Genomic DNA, 18,655 nt, shown 5'->3' with positions numbered 1-18,655 from the left:
AAGAGGCTAGGCAGAGATATGGAGCAATTCATAGGGTAGAAGAGAGAGAGGATAGCAATGATAAGCTAGAAGAATCAACCAGTGACTCTAGATGTAGATGGAGAAGAAAAGAAGTTAATCAACAGCTAACTATAAAGGAGATACTTTGATGATCCAGGGAAGACATGGGAATCAACCAGAAAGCACAGTGATTTCAAGAAGAAGAGAAGATGACACGTGGAGAGAAGATGACCCATGGAGAAAAGTGTGTCGACAGAATGATTGACAGTGGGGAGGGACTAAAGTTATGGGCCTAGGAAACTCCACCTAGCTGATCTGAATGATAGGCCTCATCTTGGATTGATAGTGAAAATAGAAAAGTAAGTGCTAATTTGGAGGGAAAGGCTATAGATTCCATAGTAGACCGCTTGAAGGCTTTGTCAGACACCTAAGAAGAGATAAATCATAGGTGTTTGACTAAGACTGGAGCAAATGATTAAATTTTGTGAGGAGGTGAGTGGAAAAATCAATGAGATGATTGTGTGTGTGTGTGTGTGTGTGTGTGTGTGTGTGTGTGTGTGTGAGACAGAGAGAGAGAGAGAGAGAGATTCTCCTTAGCATGAATGTCTATGCTCAGGCATTGGGATTTTTTAAATTATCTAAACTTCAGAACGTTGTACCATTGGGTTACAATTTAGCATGTTCATCTAAGTGTTCAGTAATCCCATGATTCTCCCCCATTTTGTCTGTTCCCTCCCCCTAGACTCATTTCACACTCCTCATTTCTTTTGTCACAAGTGGACATTGAGTATTATGGCTATATTTGCCCCAGTTCCTTTTTTCATTCATTAATCCCCTCCCACAACCCCCTCCGCCAATCTTTCAACCTTCTAGCATTCATTTTCTTAAAACTGTCTGTTGATTGTTCAAAGGTTTATTCTGTGGAGTTTCAGTCTTATAGAAACTACACTTTAGCCAACGAAATTGTGTATAATCTTGACATTTTATTTGTAGTCAGCACATACTACATTCTCAGCTTGGCCTGTCAAGTTACTAGAATAGATGATCAATCAAGAGTAAGATTATAATTTTGGAGAAAGTCCCGTTGACTTGTTGCCAAAGGTTTTAGTAGTTTCCTTTATTTTGGAAGCAAAGAATATGATTTTTTTTAAATTACTTGACCTTAACTATCTTCTGAACAGAAAATCAAGTAACTGGAAATTGAATTAAGCAATTGGCTGGGTCACTCAAACCTCTAAACACTAAGGTCTGAGTAATCTCAATGGGTTTTCTTGCATTGACTTACCTCCTCTGCACAATTCTGGGACCCTTAATTTGCTCTGCTAACATACTTAGCATTTGTGGCTGCTTTTCCAGCATGACAAGCCCTTTGTTTAAGGATTTCACCCAAACACTGGTGTTTATTTTACTGGCTTAGGTTATGAAATTGCTGAACCTGGCCCAAGAGTCTACAATGGGAAAGTGATTTATGAGATAATCAGGCAGATTTGGAGGGAGGATTTTTTTTTAAGTTGATTCAGTCAACTGGGCTTCCTTGTCTTTTCTCAGGTCATTTTGACCCGAGGCTCTGAGAAATCAGAGGAATGTTCTTCCCACTGGCAAATTAGCAGGCTACATGAGATAATTTTATCATATGTTAGGTCCAGTGGTCATTCGTTAGCATTCCATTGTGGGACATTTATTGTTTACCTCAGCCCATTTTCCTGTGAAGGTAATTATCATGACATATCAAGGAATCACTTATGAACCTTTTGTGATGTGTCTTAGTCATTGTTTAGTCAGTTTGCAACACAATGTATCAGATTTCAAAAAGAATTTTAATCATTGAAGAAATGTTCTCCTGGGAAATTATGATACCACATTGCTTTAACTTGCTGTCACATTACTGCATTTTCAAATTTACATAATATTTAGAAAAACCTAGTAATCATGTATGCAATTTGGCATAAATCAACAGCAGCTTTTGAATTCTTCACTAGTCCATGAGAAAAGTAACAGCTTACTAGCTTTAAAAATATTTACATTTATGGGCAATGGCTCACATCTGTAATTCTAGCTACTCAGGATGCCAAGATCTGAGGATTGTGGTTCGAAGCCAGCCTGGTCAAGAAATGTCTGTGAGAGTCCTATCTTCAGTTATCTAGCAAAAAGCTGCAAGTGGAGTCATAGCTCAATAGAAGAGAGCTGGCCTTGAGAAAAAAAAAAAAAAAAAGGTCAGGGACAGAGCCCAAGTCCTGAGCTCAAGCCCCAGGACAGACAGACAGACACACACACAGACACACACACACACACACATGCACACACATTGCTCTTATCGTTAGAATATGAAATATTCCACTGGATCATGTGTTGAACTCTTGGCCTCCATCTGGTGGCGCTGTTTTAGAAAGTATGGAAAACTCAAGAGGTGGGGTTTAGCTGGGATTCAGTCATTTGAGGATGCTTTTGAAGGCTTGATCTAGTTCGTGGTCCTTTTGTCTCTGTGAGTATGTTTCCTGTCCACCATGAGATAATGTGCTTCTCCTCCACAAGCTTCCACCACTAAGACATTTTGCATCTCTAGGTAGAGAAATTCTAGCCTGGAATCAACAGAACCAAGGACAATGGACTACAATCTCTGAAACCCCAGTCCAAATAAACCTTTCTTTAAGTTATTTCTGTTGATGATTTGTGACTGGTGAGAAAAGTAAACAATACAATGTCCTATAATCTGTATACACAAAGCAAAATTGTTCCAGCGCATAATCTAGGCAGAGGAATGAAATTTAAAGTGCTACATCTGTTAGAGCCTGGCATGATGGTACCACCTTCCTTCCAATAATCCCTGTGTTCCTGAAGTTGAGGAAGTAGGAATATCATAATGAGATTAAAAGCAGCAACAATAACGATGCAAGGAATTATGTTTAGCCTTCTATATTTACATGAGGTAAATAGGTCCTAACTGCATGCTAGAAATTTCAAAGAAATTTCCAATATACTACATGTGAGTTTCCCCTTCATTGAGAAGAAGCCAGACATGCCTTGATAACTAAGTTTTCCAGTCTGAGGACATTACAAATCAGAAGGTTGTGTGCCATTCTGCTCAAGATCATCATTACAGCTAAAGTACAACTAGAATCTAAGCAATTTCAATGCTTAGAAGAGAGATTGTTCTCTAAATTACATAGCAAGCACTGGTGGAGAAATGTCACTGTCCCTACAATGAGCTGCTGAGAGGATCGTAGAGATGGGCACATCTCCACACAGGCACATCTTCAATAGTCTTCATTACCATTGACAGGCAAAACTCAGAGATTATCTAATTTAGGAGAGCAAATTGTGCCTACAATTGGCAGAACCTTTTATTTTATTGTATTTATTTATGAAAACATCAATAGAGCTGGGCGTGGTAACTCACACCTGTAGTCCTAGCAACTCTGAAGATCAAGGTTCAAAGCCAGCCCAGGCACAAAAGGATCTGAGACTCTTATTTCCAATTAACCTCTAGAAAATGGGAAGATGGGTTTGGCTCTAGGGTTAGAGCTGAAGAGCTCAGGGATAGTGCCCAGGCCTAGTTCAAGCCCCACAATCCACAAAACAAAAACAAAAACCAAACAAAACAAAAGACAAAAAGAAAAGGAAAGAAGACATCAACAGAATTCATTATTTTTCCTATCCGGAAGTTTTAGGAGTGTATACTTAAAAGCACGTAGAAAGAATGAAATAGAGTCCTCGTAAACCCTACCAGGGCCATTCCTTAAGAAATCTAAATCCACTCTCATCCCCACAGGAAGGCTGTCTCCTCTCTAACTTTGCTCTTCACCTCCATTCCATTAATCAAATGAGTGTAATCCTTCATTTTGGGGTATAAATTCCCCCTATAGTCTCACACATTCCCGAATCAGTTAGCTGATTTATATCTGACATGTGGTGGGATGACTAAACTGACAGATTCTTGTAGGAGAGTGATTTTTCCTTTCCCTCTGCTCCCTGTGTGTGTGTAGGGGGCAGCTAAACTTCAGAAGCCAGAATTCACTATAAAAAAATGGCTGAGTAAATCTGTGGTTGGTTGGATCTTATTATAAAACCTTAATAACTGAGAAAAGTATAAATTTTTAAGAGTCTGATCTGCAAGGTGTTAGAAATTCCAACTAACTGAACAGTTAACATCCATGGAATGAATCAATTATTCTTTTACAGAAGAAATATCTTTTCTGTGCAGATTATCTTTTGTTATAAACAAGGTTTCAATTCAATATGCCGGTTTATGAGTCTAAGGTGTCTTGAGCCATGCCACCCTTTCCATTATTATTTCCATTATTCTTGCTATCTGTTCCAATCCTACCCATTTTACTATAAGCACCTTCACGATTATGACTGTGTTCATACTCTTTTCCTCTGTCCATCAGAAGAAATTAGTGACTGGAGCTTTTCTTGGGTGACTGTTTTGGCTGAAATAATTGTACACTTACAGAAAAGTTACAAGAATAGTATATGAGACCTATAGAAATCTTTTTCCCAGATGGACCAATTACTCCTATTTTGCTCTTCCTTTTTACTCTCTCCCTCTCTTCTCTTCCCTTCTCTTCCCCATCTGCCTCTTTCTTCCTTATGGAATAGATGAATATAATGAAACATTTGTTTCCTTTTACTTCTTAATACCAGAATTTTTTTTCTTAAGAATACTTCTAGCACAGTCAGTGTAAGTCTTTTTTTAAATCAGAAATTTTAACATGAATACAATCATGTATTCCATAAGCAAATTTCATCAATTAGCCCCAGTCAGATATCCAGCCTGCAATTATGTATTGCATTAACATCATGCCTGGTTCCTTGGACTGGAAAATGGTATTTAGAAATCATCTGGGAACTAAGAGTTTACTGCCCATTTGTCATTGCTTCTAAATCTTGCTTAGCAGACAGAGATAGGAAATCAGTGCCTTTCTATATTCACATGCCCACATCTGTACTAAATAATTCTTTACGAATTACACATACCACCTCTTCAAAAGCCCTCTACTTATTAGACAGTTTCACTATTTTAAATAAAGTGTATATATATGCACACACATATATAGATAGATTTAATATATACATATATACATTTATCTATCTGTCTATCTATCTATCTTTCTATCTATCCCCAAGTCTAATGGGTACAGGTAAGTGAACTTTTACAAACGTATACATCTTCATTGCCCATCTCCAAAAGAGGACAGAACTTCCACGCTACCTAAGAACATTCCCTCTTTTAGTCCATACCCTTCCAACAACCACCAGAAATTTTCTAGTATTATTATTAATTTTTAAAAATATAGGTTCTTTTCTTTGCCAAATTCTTAACAAGTTATTTTTAGAAGGATTTTTCTGGAAGAAATGTTAAAATATTATAAATACTCTGAATGATGCTTTACTGTGCTGTGCTATATATTTTGAGATAAATTAATGGATGTAATAAATCCTTGAGGCAAAATTAAACACAGACTCTCCTCAGGGCCTTTGCAAAACTGGATCAGCTTGTGCTTGAACTCAGACCTTGGTTTGCTGGGCTTTATCCACACCCAACAGTTCCCCTCTGCCTCTGAGAGTTCTACCACCTGAGGGAATTTGTATTGGCCATTCTCTTGGTACAACCTGTTTTCCTTCATCTTCACCTGTCTGGCTACTTGTCATTATATAAACCAGCACCACATCATTTATTCTAAGGACTCACCTCTGACCACCTGAAGATGTGCCTTCCTTTCCCTCTGACCCTTGACTATTTTATATCCTTCATAGCTCTCATAATTTATTTCTTGTGTGATTACTGCCTATCATCTCCACATTACACCATCTTACTTTCATCCTCAGCATCTAGAACAATGTCTGCAAATGTATATGTGTGTATGTGTATTTGTGTGTGTGTGTGTGTGTGTGTGTGAGGTGTGTGTGAGAGATAGAGAAAGAGAGATAGAACATGTGTGAACACACATATATCAGAGAGATGTGACACTAGTATTTGTGGAGTTAAGGGACAATCTGGTATTTTAGCTTAGTATATTTAAATACTCCCTGAGAATTATGAAGGGTAAACTATTTTACTTACATAAACTATTAATGAACATAAATCAACATTTCTCTACTTTTCATTTCTATTATACTTTTCCCACTGCTAAGCTTTCTGTTGAGCAAACATAAAATACAATTCTTTTGTTTTTATATGGTGATAGGTAAAAAGCATGTGTTTCTAAGTGCAGGTGGCTTGTGTCTGTGATCCTAATACTCAGAAGGCTGAGATCTGAGGTCCCAGGTTCAAAGCCAGCCTAGGCAGAAAAAAAATCTCAGGACTTGTTATCTCCAATTAACCAGCAAAACATTGCACTGGAGGTGTGAGAGAGTGCAAAAAGAAAAAGGTATAAGTGGATTATTTAGAGAAATTATTTAGAGAAAGTAGTATAATATTCATTTTGGCATTCTGGCAATAACACACATTGGCATTTTAGGGAATTTAGGTATGTCTAATAACAGCCATACAAAGAAAACTATTGCCTCCTTTTAGAAGTAAACTTTTAAAATCAAGCATAAGGTTTTTTTTTGGCAGGAGGTAGAGGTGTAGCTCAGGAGGTGGATTGACAGCCTTGATTAAGCAAGAGAATGAATCCCTCTGAGTTCAAATCCCAATACCTACACACACACACACACACACACACACACACACACACACACACACACACACAATTAATATTTTTGATGCTGAGAATTGAACCCAGGGCTTTGGGCATGCTAAGCATGTGCTTTACTGCTAAGCTATCTGTTTTTCCCAGTCTCCCAAATTGGGTTTAAAAGTTCCATTCACCTGCGGAATTTCTCAGCACTGGCTGTGATGGAAAATAAAGTGTGTGTAACATAAATATGAAAGAAGGTGCTATGAAGGTAGAATTGGAGATTCTGGAAGCGCCTCCCCTGTGCTGGGATGGAACACACCTGCTCACTGCTCTTAGGGTGATAGACAAATGTCTTTCCCTCTGACTCTGTTTTATCTCCTTGTAGCTCAGTAGCTCAGTGGCTTTGGGTGAAGGGACCCCCTCCCTCTCTTTGCCAGTCCTGGTGCTTGAACTCAGGGCCTGGCACTGTCCTTGGGCTTTCTCAAAGCCAGCACTCTACTACTTGAGCCACAGCACTACTTCTGGCTTGTTCTGTGTATGTGGTACTGGGGAATTGAACGCAGGGTTTTGTGCATGCCACCACCAGTCACACTCCCTGCCCTGGAACCATCTCCTATCATTGGATTTATTCTTGCTCTTCTAACAGATTTTTAGTTGTGGTATCAAACTATCTAAAATTGGGGATCAAAATGTTGGAAGGATTTTCATTTATTGGTTGTTAACTTAAAACCTCCAGGTAAGAGTTTGTTACCGGACAGTTTCCTAGATGGTAATTCATATTAAGAGATGATAGAGATCATTGCATAGTTTACTCTTTTTCTGTAGGCATGGATTTAGGGGCTGTGGAAAGAAACAATAGAGACCATGTTGGTGTCTTGTTTTCTAGGAGCATAGCAGCCACTGATCACGAACCAACAGATGCCAGGAAATCCTTCCCTTGTTTTGATGAGCCCAACAAAAAGGCCACCTACACAATATCTATCATCCATGCCAATGAATATTGGGCCCTCTCAAATATGCCAGTAGAGGTGGGTATTATTTAAGTTGTGTTTTGGATACAAATGATTTACATTTGAATACAAATAGAATTGTCTGATTTGCTATGGAAGAGAATCCAGTGAATTATTTTTTTAAAAAATTCACTAATTATTGACTTAGAAGATGAAAAACATGTTTTTAGCATTTTTTGGTCTCTCTCTTTTCCCTTGAGTCTTTTACTTTAGATATCACAGTCTGGTGTTATGATAATTTTCAGTTCTTAAACAAAAGAGAAACACAATAAACATCCATCTATTAGAGTCCAGTTTTTTTTTTTTTTTTTTTTTTTTGCCAGTCCTGGGCTTGAGCTCAGGGCCTGAGCACTGTCCTTGGACTTTCTCAAGACTAGAGCTCAACCACTTGAGCCTCAGCACCAATTCCAGCTTTTTTCCTGTGTATGTGGTACCAAGAAATTGAACCTGGGTCTTCATGCATCCTAGGCAAGCACTCTACCACTAGGCCAAACTCCCCCCCACCTTTTTTTGCCAGTTCTAGGCTTGGGCTCAGGGCCTGAGCACTGTCCTTGGACTTTCTCAAGGCTAGCACTCTACCACTTGAGCCTCAGTATCACTTTCAGCTTTTTTCTATGTGTGTAGTACCGAGGAATCGAACCCAGGTCTTCGTGCATTTACCACTAAGCCAAACTCCCAGCTAGAGTCCAGTTTAACTAACCCAAATTCCCTAATCATGACAAATAAGCAACAGACAGGAGCTCAGTTTAGGGCTTCCAGAACCTACTCAGTACTTTACTTTCTAGTTGAACATAACCCCAGTTTGTAAACCAGATGATATTTCTCTAAGGAATCATTCCTGAGGCCAGTCACACTATGGCTTAGTTCAATCATCCTAACTACTTAGGAGACTGAGATCTGAGGTTCATGGTTCAAAGCCAGCTGAAGCAAGAAAGTTCTTGAGACTCTTCTCTCGAATTAACTACTAAAAAGCTGAAAATGGCTGAACTAGTAGAGTACTAGCCTTGAGTGAAGAAACTAAAGGAGAGTAACTGGGTCCTGAGTTCAAGCCATGATGGAGGAATAAATCATCATCATCATCATCATCATCATCATCATCATCATCATCATCATCATTATTGAAGGAGTGGATTATAGAAGTCAATTTCAGAGATTGCCATTACCAGAGATATTCTGATAAGCAGAAGGTTTTTCGCCAAATGTTTAATAACTAACAGTCTATAATAATTTCTGCCTGCATAATTATTAAGACTTTTTCCTCTGTTTCCGTTCCTCATCTCCACAATGGATTATGTCACTAATTAAATGGCATGATTTAAATGGTTGATGTATTAAGTGATCAGATATTTTCCTGGATGGATTTGTCCTCTACCTACCTAATCCCCAAAGGATTATATTCAATTATATTCAGATAGGGTTTCAATGCCTGCAAGTCAGTGCTCATAGTTGAAACATTACAGGGGCCTCAAGCCCACAGATCTAGTAGACACACAGGCCCCAGATGGAGTGAGAATTATCCAGCAATGCAATTCTACTCTCTGTTTATGGTAAAACATTGATGTTCATAGCTGTACCCTGGATCTTTAGTATAGAAAACTAGAGGTGAGAAAGAGAAGCTAACATTCATAATTCCTGATACTGCTGTTGCCTTCTGAATATAGTCAATCAGCAAGTACCTTCTCATGTTCTCTTGTCCACAAGATATTGTTCCGCAGGAAGATATCCTAGTACCCTAAGATATTATGGCTCCTGTGGCTAATACAGAAAGTCACAATTGTATTGCTCCCTGAATACTCTGACACAGTATATAATTCAATCTATTACAATACTGAAAATAAAGTAGATTTCTTTGGTTGTTGCATAGAATTTTTCATCTTTATAATGGTGCAAAGTGAAATGTATTTGGGTAACTACCATACCCTTGAGTCTTTGGCAAATTCAATACCTGATCTCCCTTTTGGTGTGTGGCAACAGTGAGTGGGGCTTGAACTCAGAGTCTCATGTTTTCTTTCAGCTATATTACTCAAGGGTGCCACTCCACCACTTGAACCACAATTCTGCTCCTGGCTATTTTGCTGGTTAGTTGAATATGTGTCTCTCAGATATGTTTGCTTCCCAGGTTGGCTTTGAACTGGGATCCTCAGATCTCGGCCTCCTGAATAGCTAGGATGACAGGCCAGAGCCGCCGGCATCCACATAACCCCTGAGCTTTAAGAAAGAACTCTGACAAGAGGCTGGAGCTTGGGAAAGCAATTTCATTGTCTTCCATGACACGTTGATTGATCTTCGAGTGGGAGTGGGAGTTGGGTATCCCGGGGCTAGAACTCAGGGCTGGGCCAGGCACTGTCTGCACTGTCCTTGAGGTTTGTTGTTGTTGCACAAAGCTAGTTCTCTATCACTTGAGCCATAACTCAACTTCTGGCTTTTTGGTGGTTCATTGGAAACCAAGTCTCAGACTTTCTTGCCTGTGACTTGGCTTTAAATTTTGACCCTCAGATCTCAGCTTCCTGTGTAGCTAGGATTACAGGTGTCAGCCACTGGTGCCTGGCAAGAATGATCTTTGGATAAATAAACGATTTTTTCCTCTGCTATAGAAAACAGAATCATTGGATGACAAATGGAATCGAACAACTTTTGAGAAGTCAGTTCCCATGAGCACTTATCTGGTTTGCTTTGCTGTGCACCAGTTTGTTCCCATAGTGAAAATGTCAAAGAGTGGAAAACCGGTAAGTGCCCTTCAATTTTGACTTCTTGCTACCTTGGGGGCTCACTTTCCATTTTCTCACATGGTTGTTTGTTTGGGTGTTTCCACCCACTAGAGGCCAGAAAAGACCATTAGTCACCAGAGTGTGGGAGCTTGATGACATCTCACAGCAGATAGGAAAGGGAGACATACATGTGACAAATGGAGTATGCAGGGCCTTGAGTTATTCTAAGAGGAAAACTCACCATGAATCCCAGCTGAGCTCCTAAATACCTAGAACATATACATTAAAATAGTTGGGTTTGTACAATGCAGCATGCAGATGGATGGATGAGCTGGTGGTGAATGGTGTAGAAATCAGAGAGGGAGGAAGAGAGGAAGAGAGCAGAGGTAGAGGAATAATCGTTCTGATCTGAGAAATTTATGGTACCATTTCATAATGATCCAATATTGGACCTCAGTAAAGTGTCAAAAGCAATGTTAATGCAGTATAAGTATATATATCATGTATATATGATACCATGTATATATTACACAATATTATACACATTATATACTATGTATACAATGTATGAGATATATACAGTGTATACACTATACACAGTATATATACTATATACTGTATATACATTGTATGACATATAACATATATTACAATGCTATAATGTATATGCTCTATTATATCAAAACATTGAATCATATATAAATAATATGTAGTAAAATATGATCTATGATCCACAATATGCTATAATGCATAAAATAGTAGATGAAATATATTTTGGATTGAACTATCAAGACAAAGCAAAAAACTCTAGATTATTCTACCAATGGTGGTAGAATCAGAATGAGGAAACCAACCAAACAACGGAGGGCATTTTACCTAGAGTTCTTTTCCCGTGGTGACAGTGAGCTTGACTTTCCGCTCTGACAGCCAAAGCTTGTTTCTGAGTGGGCTCCACGAACTGGGGGAGGCACGGCAGGCTCTGCCAGTTCATTATCTGTGTCCTAAGGACAGACTGCAGGTAAAGGATTCACAGTGACAGAATGGAAAATTTTCTTGGGCAGTAGATCCCCAAAATGTTCTGCGAGGGGTAAATATTTCTTAAATGCTCCTCCTATGAATGCCGAGAGCATAGCATTCTAGCCCGAATCAGTGAAGCTTTGCATCATTTGGAAGAGAAACAAAGATAATAGTGTTGTCATATATTACTGTCTGATCAGCTCTTTAACAAGTACATCAGAAGCCAAACTTGCTCTTGAAAAATCCCAGATGCTTCAAATCAGGAGAGTGCCAAGAAAGTAAGATGTGGGACTGGTGCTAGAATGGCCCCACCCCTCTCCTCCACCCCTGAGATTGAGAATGCTCCCCGGTGAGACATTGTGGGGCCATTCAAAGTTCAACAGACCCTCCAGAAGGAGAGGCGAAACATTCCTTGTGACATTATTGCTCCTCTGTGAGTTCTCTCTTTCTTCAGCATTTGGGAAATCCCTCTTTCTCCCTACCCACCCCACCCACTCTTTTTTTTTTTTTGCCAGTCCTGGGCCTTGAACTCAGGGTCTGAGCACTGTCCTTGGATTTTCTCAAGGCTAGAGCTCTACCACTTGAGTCTCAGCACCACTTCTGGCTTTTTTTTTTTTTCTGTGTATGTGGTACTGAGGAATCGAACCTGGGTCTTCGTGCATGCTAGGCAAGCACACTACCAGTAGGCCAAACTTTCAGCCCCCCACCCACTCTTAATTAAAATCTAACAGCTGACACTGGGGTACAAAGTACTCCTATTCCAGTGAGAATTGCAAGAAAAGTCAACGAGTTTAAGTCCATTGTGATGTATTTTTGTAGGATACCCACTCCAGGCTTTTGTTCAATATTGGGATTTGAACCCAAGACTTAACCTGTGCAGTGTGAGAGATCTACCACTAGAGCCATAGTCATTAGCACTTTTGTTCATATTTTATTTTTGAGATATGGTCTTGTTAAGTTTGCTGGGGTTGGTTTCTAAGTCAAGATCTTTCTACCTTTAGCTTCTAAGTAACTGGGATCACGGGCGTGCTTCACCACACCTAGTTTATATTCTTTTCCAGGTACATGAGGAAACTCAGCAACATAAAAAAGAAATACCAAGACAGTAAAAACACAGAGAAATACATTGCAACAGCTGGAGAAACAAAAGAGACCTTTTTAAGCTGTGCAAATTAAGCATAAACGCACATAACCTTTAAATAGTAGGCTTAAAGAAGATATGATTATCAAAAAATTGAGAAAAGCACCAAGCAATATTAGTTAGAGGGTTTTTTTTGTTGCTAGTCGTGGAGCTTGAACTCAGGGCTGTGTTTTCTCACCCAAGGCTAGTGCTCTACCACTTGAAACAGCTTCACTTCTGGCTTTTTATATGTTAATTTGAGAAAAGAGTCTCCTGGATTTTCCTGCCTGGGCTGACTTTGAACCATGATCCTCAAATCTCAGCCTCTTGAGTATCTACAGCCAGAATTAGGGCATTCAGCAGTAGTTAGAGATTGAAAACATGAGATCTGAAGCATGAGCTGGGACCATATTTCCTCCCAATTCCTTCCCAGTTCAGTCTAGAGCCCAGTATGCTGGTTCACACCTGTAATTAGGACACTGAGGTGAGGAGATCACCAATTGAAGGCTCCTGAGATCCAGTCTCAAAAATAGGAAAGAAAAGAAAAAAAAAAATAGAGCCTTGGTATCTGCCCAGTGCCTTGCATTGTATTGACTCTGTAGAGATGTTTATATCCTGTAAAGCCCATAGCACTCTGTAAGTTTCCATTTCTACACTCTTTTCTATTATTTCTGAATATTAAGATCAGCAAAGAGTCATTAAAGCATCAATTTACTTTAGCATCTTTGCCCTCACCACACCTCAGGGGGCTAATATTTAGATGCAAAAACAAGGTGCCTTGAAATACACAACTCATTTGGGTTTTACTATTGCAGTCAAACAACATAAAAAGCATGACTTTAAATGGAGCTAGACCATTGCTGTGCACTCCACTTTTTAATGACAATTTTGTTAATCCAATTTTTTTGTTGTTGTTTTTGGTATGCCAGTTCTGGGGTTTGAATTTAAGGCTTGAGCTCTGCCTCTAAGCTTCTTTTGTTCAAGGCTAGCACTCTATGGTTGAGCCACAGCTCCACTTGCAGCTGTTTAGTAGTTAGAGATAAAGAGTCTCATAGACTCAGACTCAGGCTGCAAAGGGATCATCCTCAGCATCCTCAGATCTCAGCCTCCAGACGCTAGCATTACAGATAAGAGCCACCCTTCCCTGCCTGGCTCAAAGGCCTGTCTTATTCAAAGTGCACTGACAGTTTTGTTCTGATACCTTGACCTCTTGCTATTTGTAGTCAAATTGAATCATGTCATTCAAGAATCTGCAATGCTCTGATTAAACACACTTAGAAATGTTTCTTCACCCCTCTGCTTAGAGTTTCTTTTACATCCATAAACACACACACACACACACACACACACACACACACACACACACAACTCCAAGTTCTTTTTTAATGCAACTTGGAGATGGCCTAGCACTTACATATTATGGGTCTTTCTGTTATACATTAGATTCACCGAAAAATCCTATTGAAGACTTTTGATACCACTTGTTTTCTCTTTGGAAAACTAGTTCCATTACATGCTGACTTCACATTGGAAAAAAAACCAAACCAAAACAAAATAGACAAACCTGATGAATTAAAGTAGCTTAACAACTATTGCGTCCAGCCATTGAGGAAAGCTATTCTTTTGCCATCTACAAGTAGGAAACGTATTCCTGAGACTCCTTCATTGATTGGTTAAGGGTTTTAATGTAAATAAAGGAATTCCATCCTAAAATATCAATCTTTTAAACTACACAAGGGTAGAAAGATTTCGTGACTTTTTAATTGAACTCTTTCATTATGAATGAAAAATTTGATTTCCTGGCTCTTGTAAGAGTCATCTCACAGGAAACCCTAAGTTTATTCTTGACTTGACCTTTCAGTTCAGAATGTCCCATTGGAATGTGTGGCCATTCATTTCCAAATTTAGAACCAGGTGGATTTAAATACACTTGATGGTTTCTAAATTATAGATTGAAAGCAAGAAAGTAAGCTTTCCACATTTCCACATATAAAATTAAGTCTCTTATGCCTTCTTAAGTATATTTGGCCCACAGTAGCTTTCTGAGATTGAATTACCTATGCGCCAGGGAATGAAATTCAAGAGAAATCAAAGAAGGGTTATGTTAGCGTTGAGTAGCGGTAAATTTTAATGAAGCCTTGAATTTCAAGCATTTGGCCTATGTCTAGAAAAGGAAGGTGTGGAGGAAAAGGAAAGAGAACAATTGCCTTGTTCGAAATCCTTTTATTTTTACTCTAAAGTTTCTTGGCTTTCCTAGCATAGGAATTTAGATTAGATTGCTGGTTGGAAGTATTGTCCTTTAAGTAGATATCTGAAACAATCATAGTAATCATATTAACTCTTTCTCTCTTCCCCCTCCTCTCCCTCCTCCCCATCTTCCTCCCTCTCCTCCACTTCCTCCTCCTTCTTCTTTTTCTCCTTTTTTGTTCTTGTACTGGGGCTTGCACTCAGAATCTCACACTCTTACTTAGCTTACTTTTTCATAGTCAGTGCTCCCTTTACCACTTGAGCCAGTTTTGGGTTTTGCTGATCAGTTGAAGATAAGAGTCACTCTTGTTTCTTCTGCTCTGATTGGCTTGGAACTTTGAGTTTTAGATCTCCACTTTCTGAGTGGCTAGGATTACAGGTGAGAGCCACTGTTACCCAGAGATCATATTGATTCCAAGAACTCAGTAAAAACAAAACAAAGCTGGGCAATTCCTTTTTTTTTTTTTTTTTGGTGGGTCATGGTGCTTGAACTCGGCCTGGGCACTGTCCCTGAGCTCTTCAGCTCAAAGACAGAGTAATTCTTATTTTTAAAATTTATTTATGATTTATTTCTGCCAGTCCTGGTTTGAACTCAGGGCCTGAGCACTGTCCTTGGGCTTTCTCAAGGCTGGCGCTCTACCACTTGTGCCACAGCACTGCTTCCAGCTTTTTCTATGTATGTAGTACCGAGGAATCGAACCCGGGTCTTCGTGCATGCTAGGCAAGAAGTTTACCACTAGGTCAAACTCCTGCCCCAGGGTAATTCTTGAATAAGCTGCACCTAGAATTTCTGTGAATAAATCTTTCCTTCTGGTCCATGTCTTTTTCCATTTTTGGCTTGATAAGGGGAGAGCAAAGAGGATGCATTTCCAAAAGTCAGAGAACTGAAAGTAAAAATCAAAAGACAAAACAAAAAAAATGACTCTATCACTATTCTTTTCTACCAAGAAGCCCTTTCCCCTAATTATCCACCCACTGCTGCAAGTTTATGTAGAACATACACATGCATTCCTACAGACACTGATGAAATTCAGCAACTCATCTCCACGTATGCCACGGCATGGAGTAGTACCATATGATACAATATCCATTTGTTGGAAACAAAAATAATTAAAGACTTATGGATTTCCATTCTTTCTGTCAGTCCTGGAGTTTGAACTCAGGGCCTAAGCACTGTCCTTGGGCTTTCTCAAGGCTAGTGCTCTACCCCTTGAGCCACAGCACCACTCCTGGCTTTTTCTGTTATATGGTACTGAGAAATCAAACCCCTTCGTGCAGGCTAGGCAAGCACTCTTCCACTAGGCAAAACTACCAGCCCCTTATGCATTTTCTTGTAAATCCTGAATAAGCACCTACTAAGCACCCCAAAGGGAGTGAAATATTCTGAGCTGAGATGGGCAGCAGAGGCTCACGGCCAGATCCAACCTATGTGCTCAGGGACCTCACCTTCAACTTAGGGAGGGAGTGGGGGGGAATGAAGGGAACCTTCAAGGCCACATCTGATGTGGCATGTCACTAGAGGGGTTCAGATACCAGCCTGTAAAACCTGGGGAGGTGAATGTTGTTCTTCCTGCTGGGTGGAGTAGGGAGGGAACCGGACAATGGAATGTTTTATTCATGATTGATAAATCCCTAAGGAAATGATTCTGTGGTAAGGAGTAGACAGGTAAGCAACAGACGTGTATTCCTAAGCAGACCTTAACATCTTCATGGATCCAAGATGCTCAACAAGGAGGAACAATGAGGACAGGAAGCACTCCCTCCCAGCGGAAGCACTTCCTGCCATGCCTGGCTGGTGTCCTGGATGGTGGCAATGCTGGCAGGCCCATTGTGAGGGCAGAGTCCCTTGTGTCCATAGAGTCTCTCCAAGTTGAAGGCCGTGGCTCATATTCTAACTATACCGGGTCAAGGCCTTATCCTGTCAGCCTTTCTTCCCCAGCTCTGCCCCAGGTCATCTAGTCTTTTCAAACAGGGTATGGGACACCATTCTGTTCTGTGTCCAGTGAGACATCACAACCCAGACTGTGCTTTGCCTTTCTGTATTAATTGCTGACAGCCTTTGTGAATGAAGCTCTTGCAAATCAAAGGGTTTTTTTGACTTTGTCATCATGTGCTGTCACTTGTATAGTGCTTATAAAAATAAATCACCAGGCTGATAACGAATGAATTACCTGTTATCTATAGTGATATTGATGGTGTTTACAGGACACAGGCTGACTTTGTATCAAGTACGGGAAAGCATTATCTTACTGAATTCTAGCTATCAGTGACACTGCTATTGTTTTCTCTGTTGTGCCACCAAGGGAAAGGAAGACTTCAGCCTTACAAGTAGAGTAAGAGCAAACTTTGTCCTGAATTCTCATGTTGTTTGTGCCTTGAGTTTCCATTTTTTGTATGCAAACATTAAAATTTTCATTCATTCACTTATTCATTTTTGAATTCAGGGCCTGGGCTCTATCCCTGAGTTTTTTTTGCTCAAGGCTAGCATTCTTCCACTTGAGCCACAGTGCCACTTCCATGAAGTTTCATTTTTAAGCACCTTAAATTCTAAAATTGTAAATAGTGATCTACAAACTTATCCAAACTCCTTATGACTAGCTGCATATAGGAAATCAGAAATTTCTGGATTTGTGAAAGGTGATGCTTTCAAATAATGTGTATTATTACAGTCCCTGTGTTCAAGCATAGTAACAGCACACACACACACACACACACACACACACACACACACACACAATTATATTCATAAAAATTAGGTTCTTAAAGCCTCAAAAATTTACTATTTTTATTTAAATATAAACTTTATAAATGTTATTTTTAATAAGGTCTTTGAGTAATAAAGATGTGTGTAACTATTTTAGAAAATAAAAAATAGGAAATAAAGCACATGGCTCTGGACCTCCTTCCTCCATGTTTCAAGATGCCTAGTTACACACTTAGAAATGTTCATCTAACATGGCATTTTATTTATTTATTTATTTATTTATTTATTTATTTATGCCAGTCCTGGATTTGAGCTCAGGGCCTGAGCACTGACCTTGGACTTTCTCAAGGCTAGAGCTCTACCATTTGAGTCTCAACACCACTTCCAGATTTTTTCTATGTATGTGGTAATAAGGAATTGAACCCAGGTCTTTGTGCATGCTAGGTGGGCACTCTACCACTAGGCCAAACTCCCAGCCCCTCATATGACATTTTAAATATGATGTAAAAACTCAGTTTTAATTAAGAAAAAAGATGTTCATCTCAGTAAAGCAAGCACCTGAACTGAAAACAGAACTCTCACTATTAAGAAATGATGACAGCTGGGTGAGATTTGAGGACTGTGGTTTGAAGACAGACAGGAATGTCCTTGAGATTCTTTATCTCCAATTAACCTCCAAAAGCCAGTAGTTAGCTCAAGAGCTAACATGCTAGCTTTGAGTGAAGGAAGTTCAGGGACAGTGCCCAGGCCTTCACACACACACACACACACACACACACACACACACACACACACACACACACACACACACACACGTGTGACAGTTCAGGGTAGTTCACTTAACTTAGTCCTGGGTAAAAGATTGGAGATTTAGCTTATGATGAAGGGGGGCTACCCACCTCTATCAAAACCCAGAAAAAGGAGAGGAGAATGAAGATCGTACACAGAGATGAAGTGAGAGACCAGAATTCCAATAGACAACTCAGATGCTCATGGCTCATGTCTATAACTCTGGCTACTCAGGGGGTTGAGATCTGAGAGTCACAGTTTGAAGCAAGCCTGGGTACGAAAGTTTATAAGACTCTTTTCTCCATATAACCATCAAAAAGCCTGAGGTAGAGCAAGGCTCAAGTGGTATAGGAAAAATCTTGAGACGGAACCCAGACCCTGAGTTCATTTTCAGGACCGGCACAAAAAGAAAAAAGAATTATAGCAGATGAGAAATG

General features: G+C 39.6%; 1 protein-coding gene across 1 annotated transcript in view; it reads left to right on the top strand.

Moving 5' to 3' along the window:
* Enpep (glutamyl aminopeptidase) overlaps nt 1–18,655 on the top strand; it is a 76,659-nt gene that overhangs the window by 6,967 nt on the left and 51,037 nt on the right. The window contains exons 2-3 of the mRNA XM_090356681.1: nt 7,510–7,651; nt 10,228–10,359. Coding sequence (XP_090212807.1) covers nt 7,510–7,651; nt 10,228–10,359 — 274 coding nt within the window. The remainder of the gene's footprint in view (nt 1–7,509; nt 7,652–10,227; nt 10,360–18,655) is intronic.

The sequence above is a fragment of the Megascapheus bottae genome, chromosome 23 (assembly GCF_031878675.1).
Source record: "Megascapheus bottae isolate mThoBot1 chromosome 23, mThoBot2.hap1, whole genome shotgun sequence".
Lineage (NCBI taxonomy): Eukaryota > Metazoa > Chordata > Mammalia > Rodentia > Geomyidae > Megascapheus > Megascapheus bottae.
This window is presented reverse-complemented; position numbering and strand designations above follow the sequence as displayed.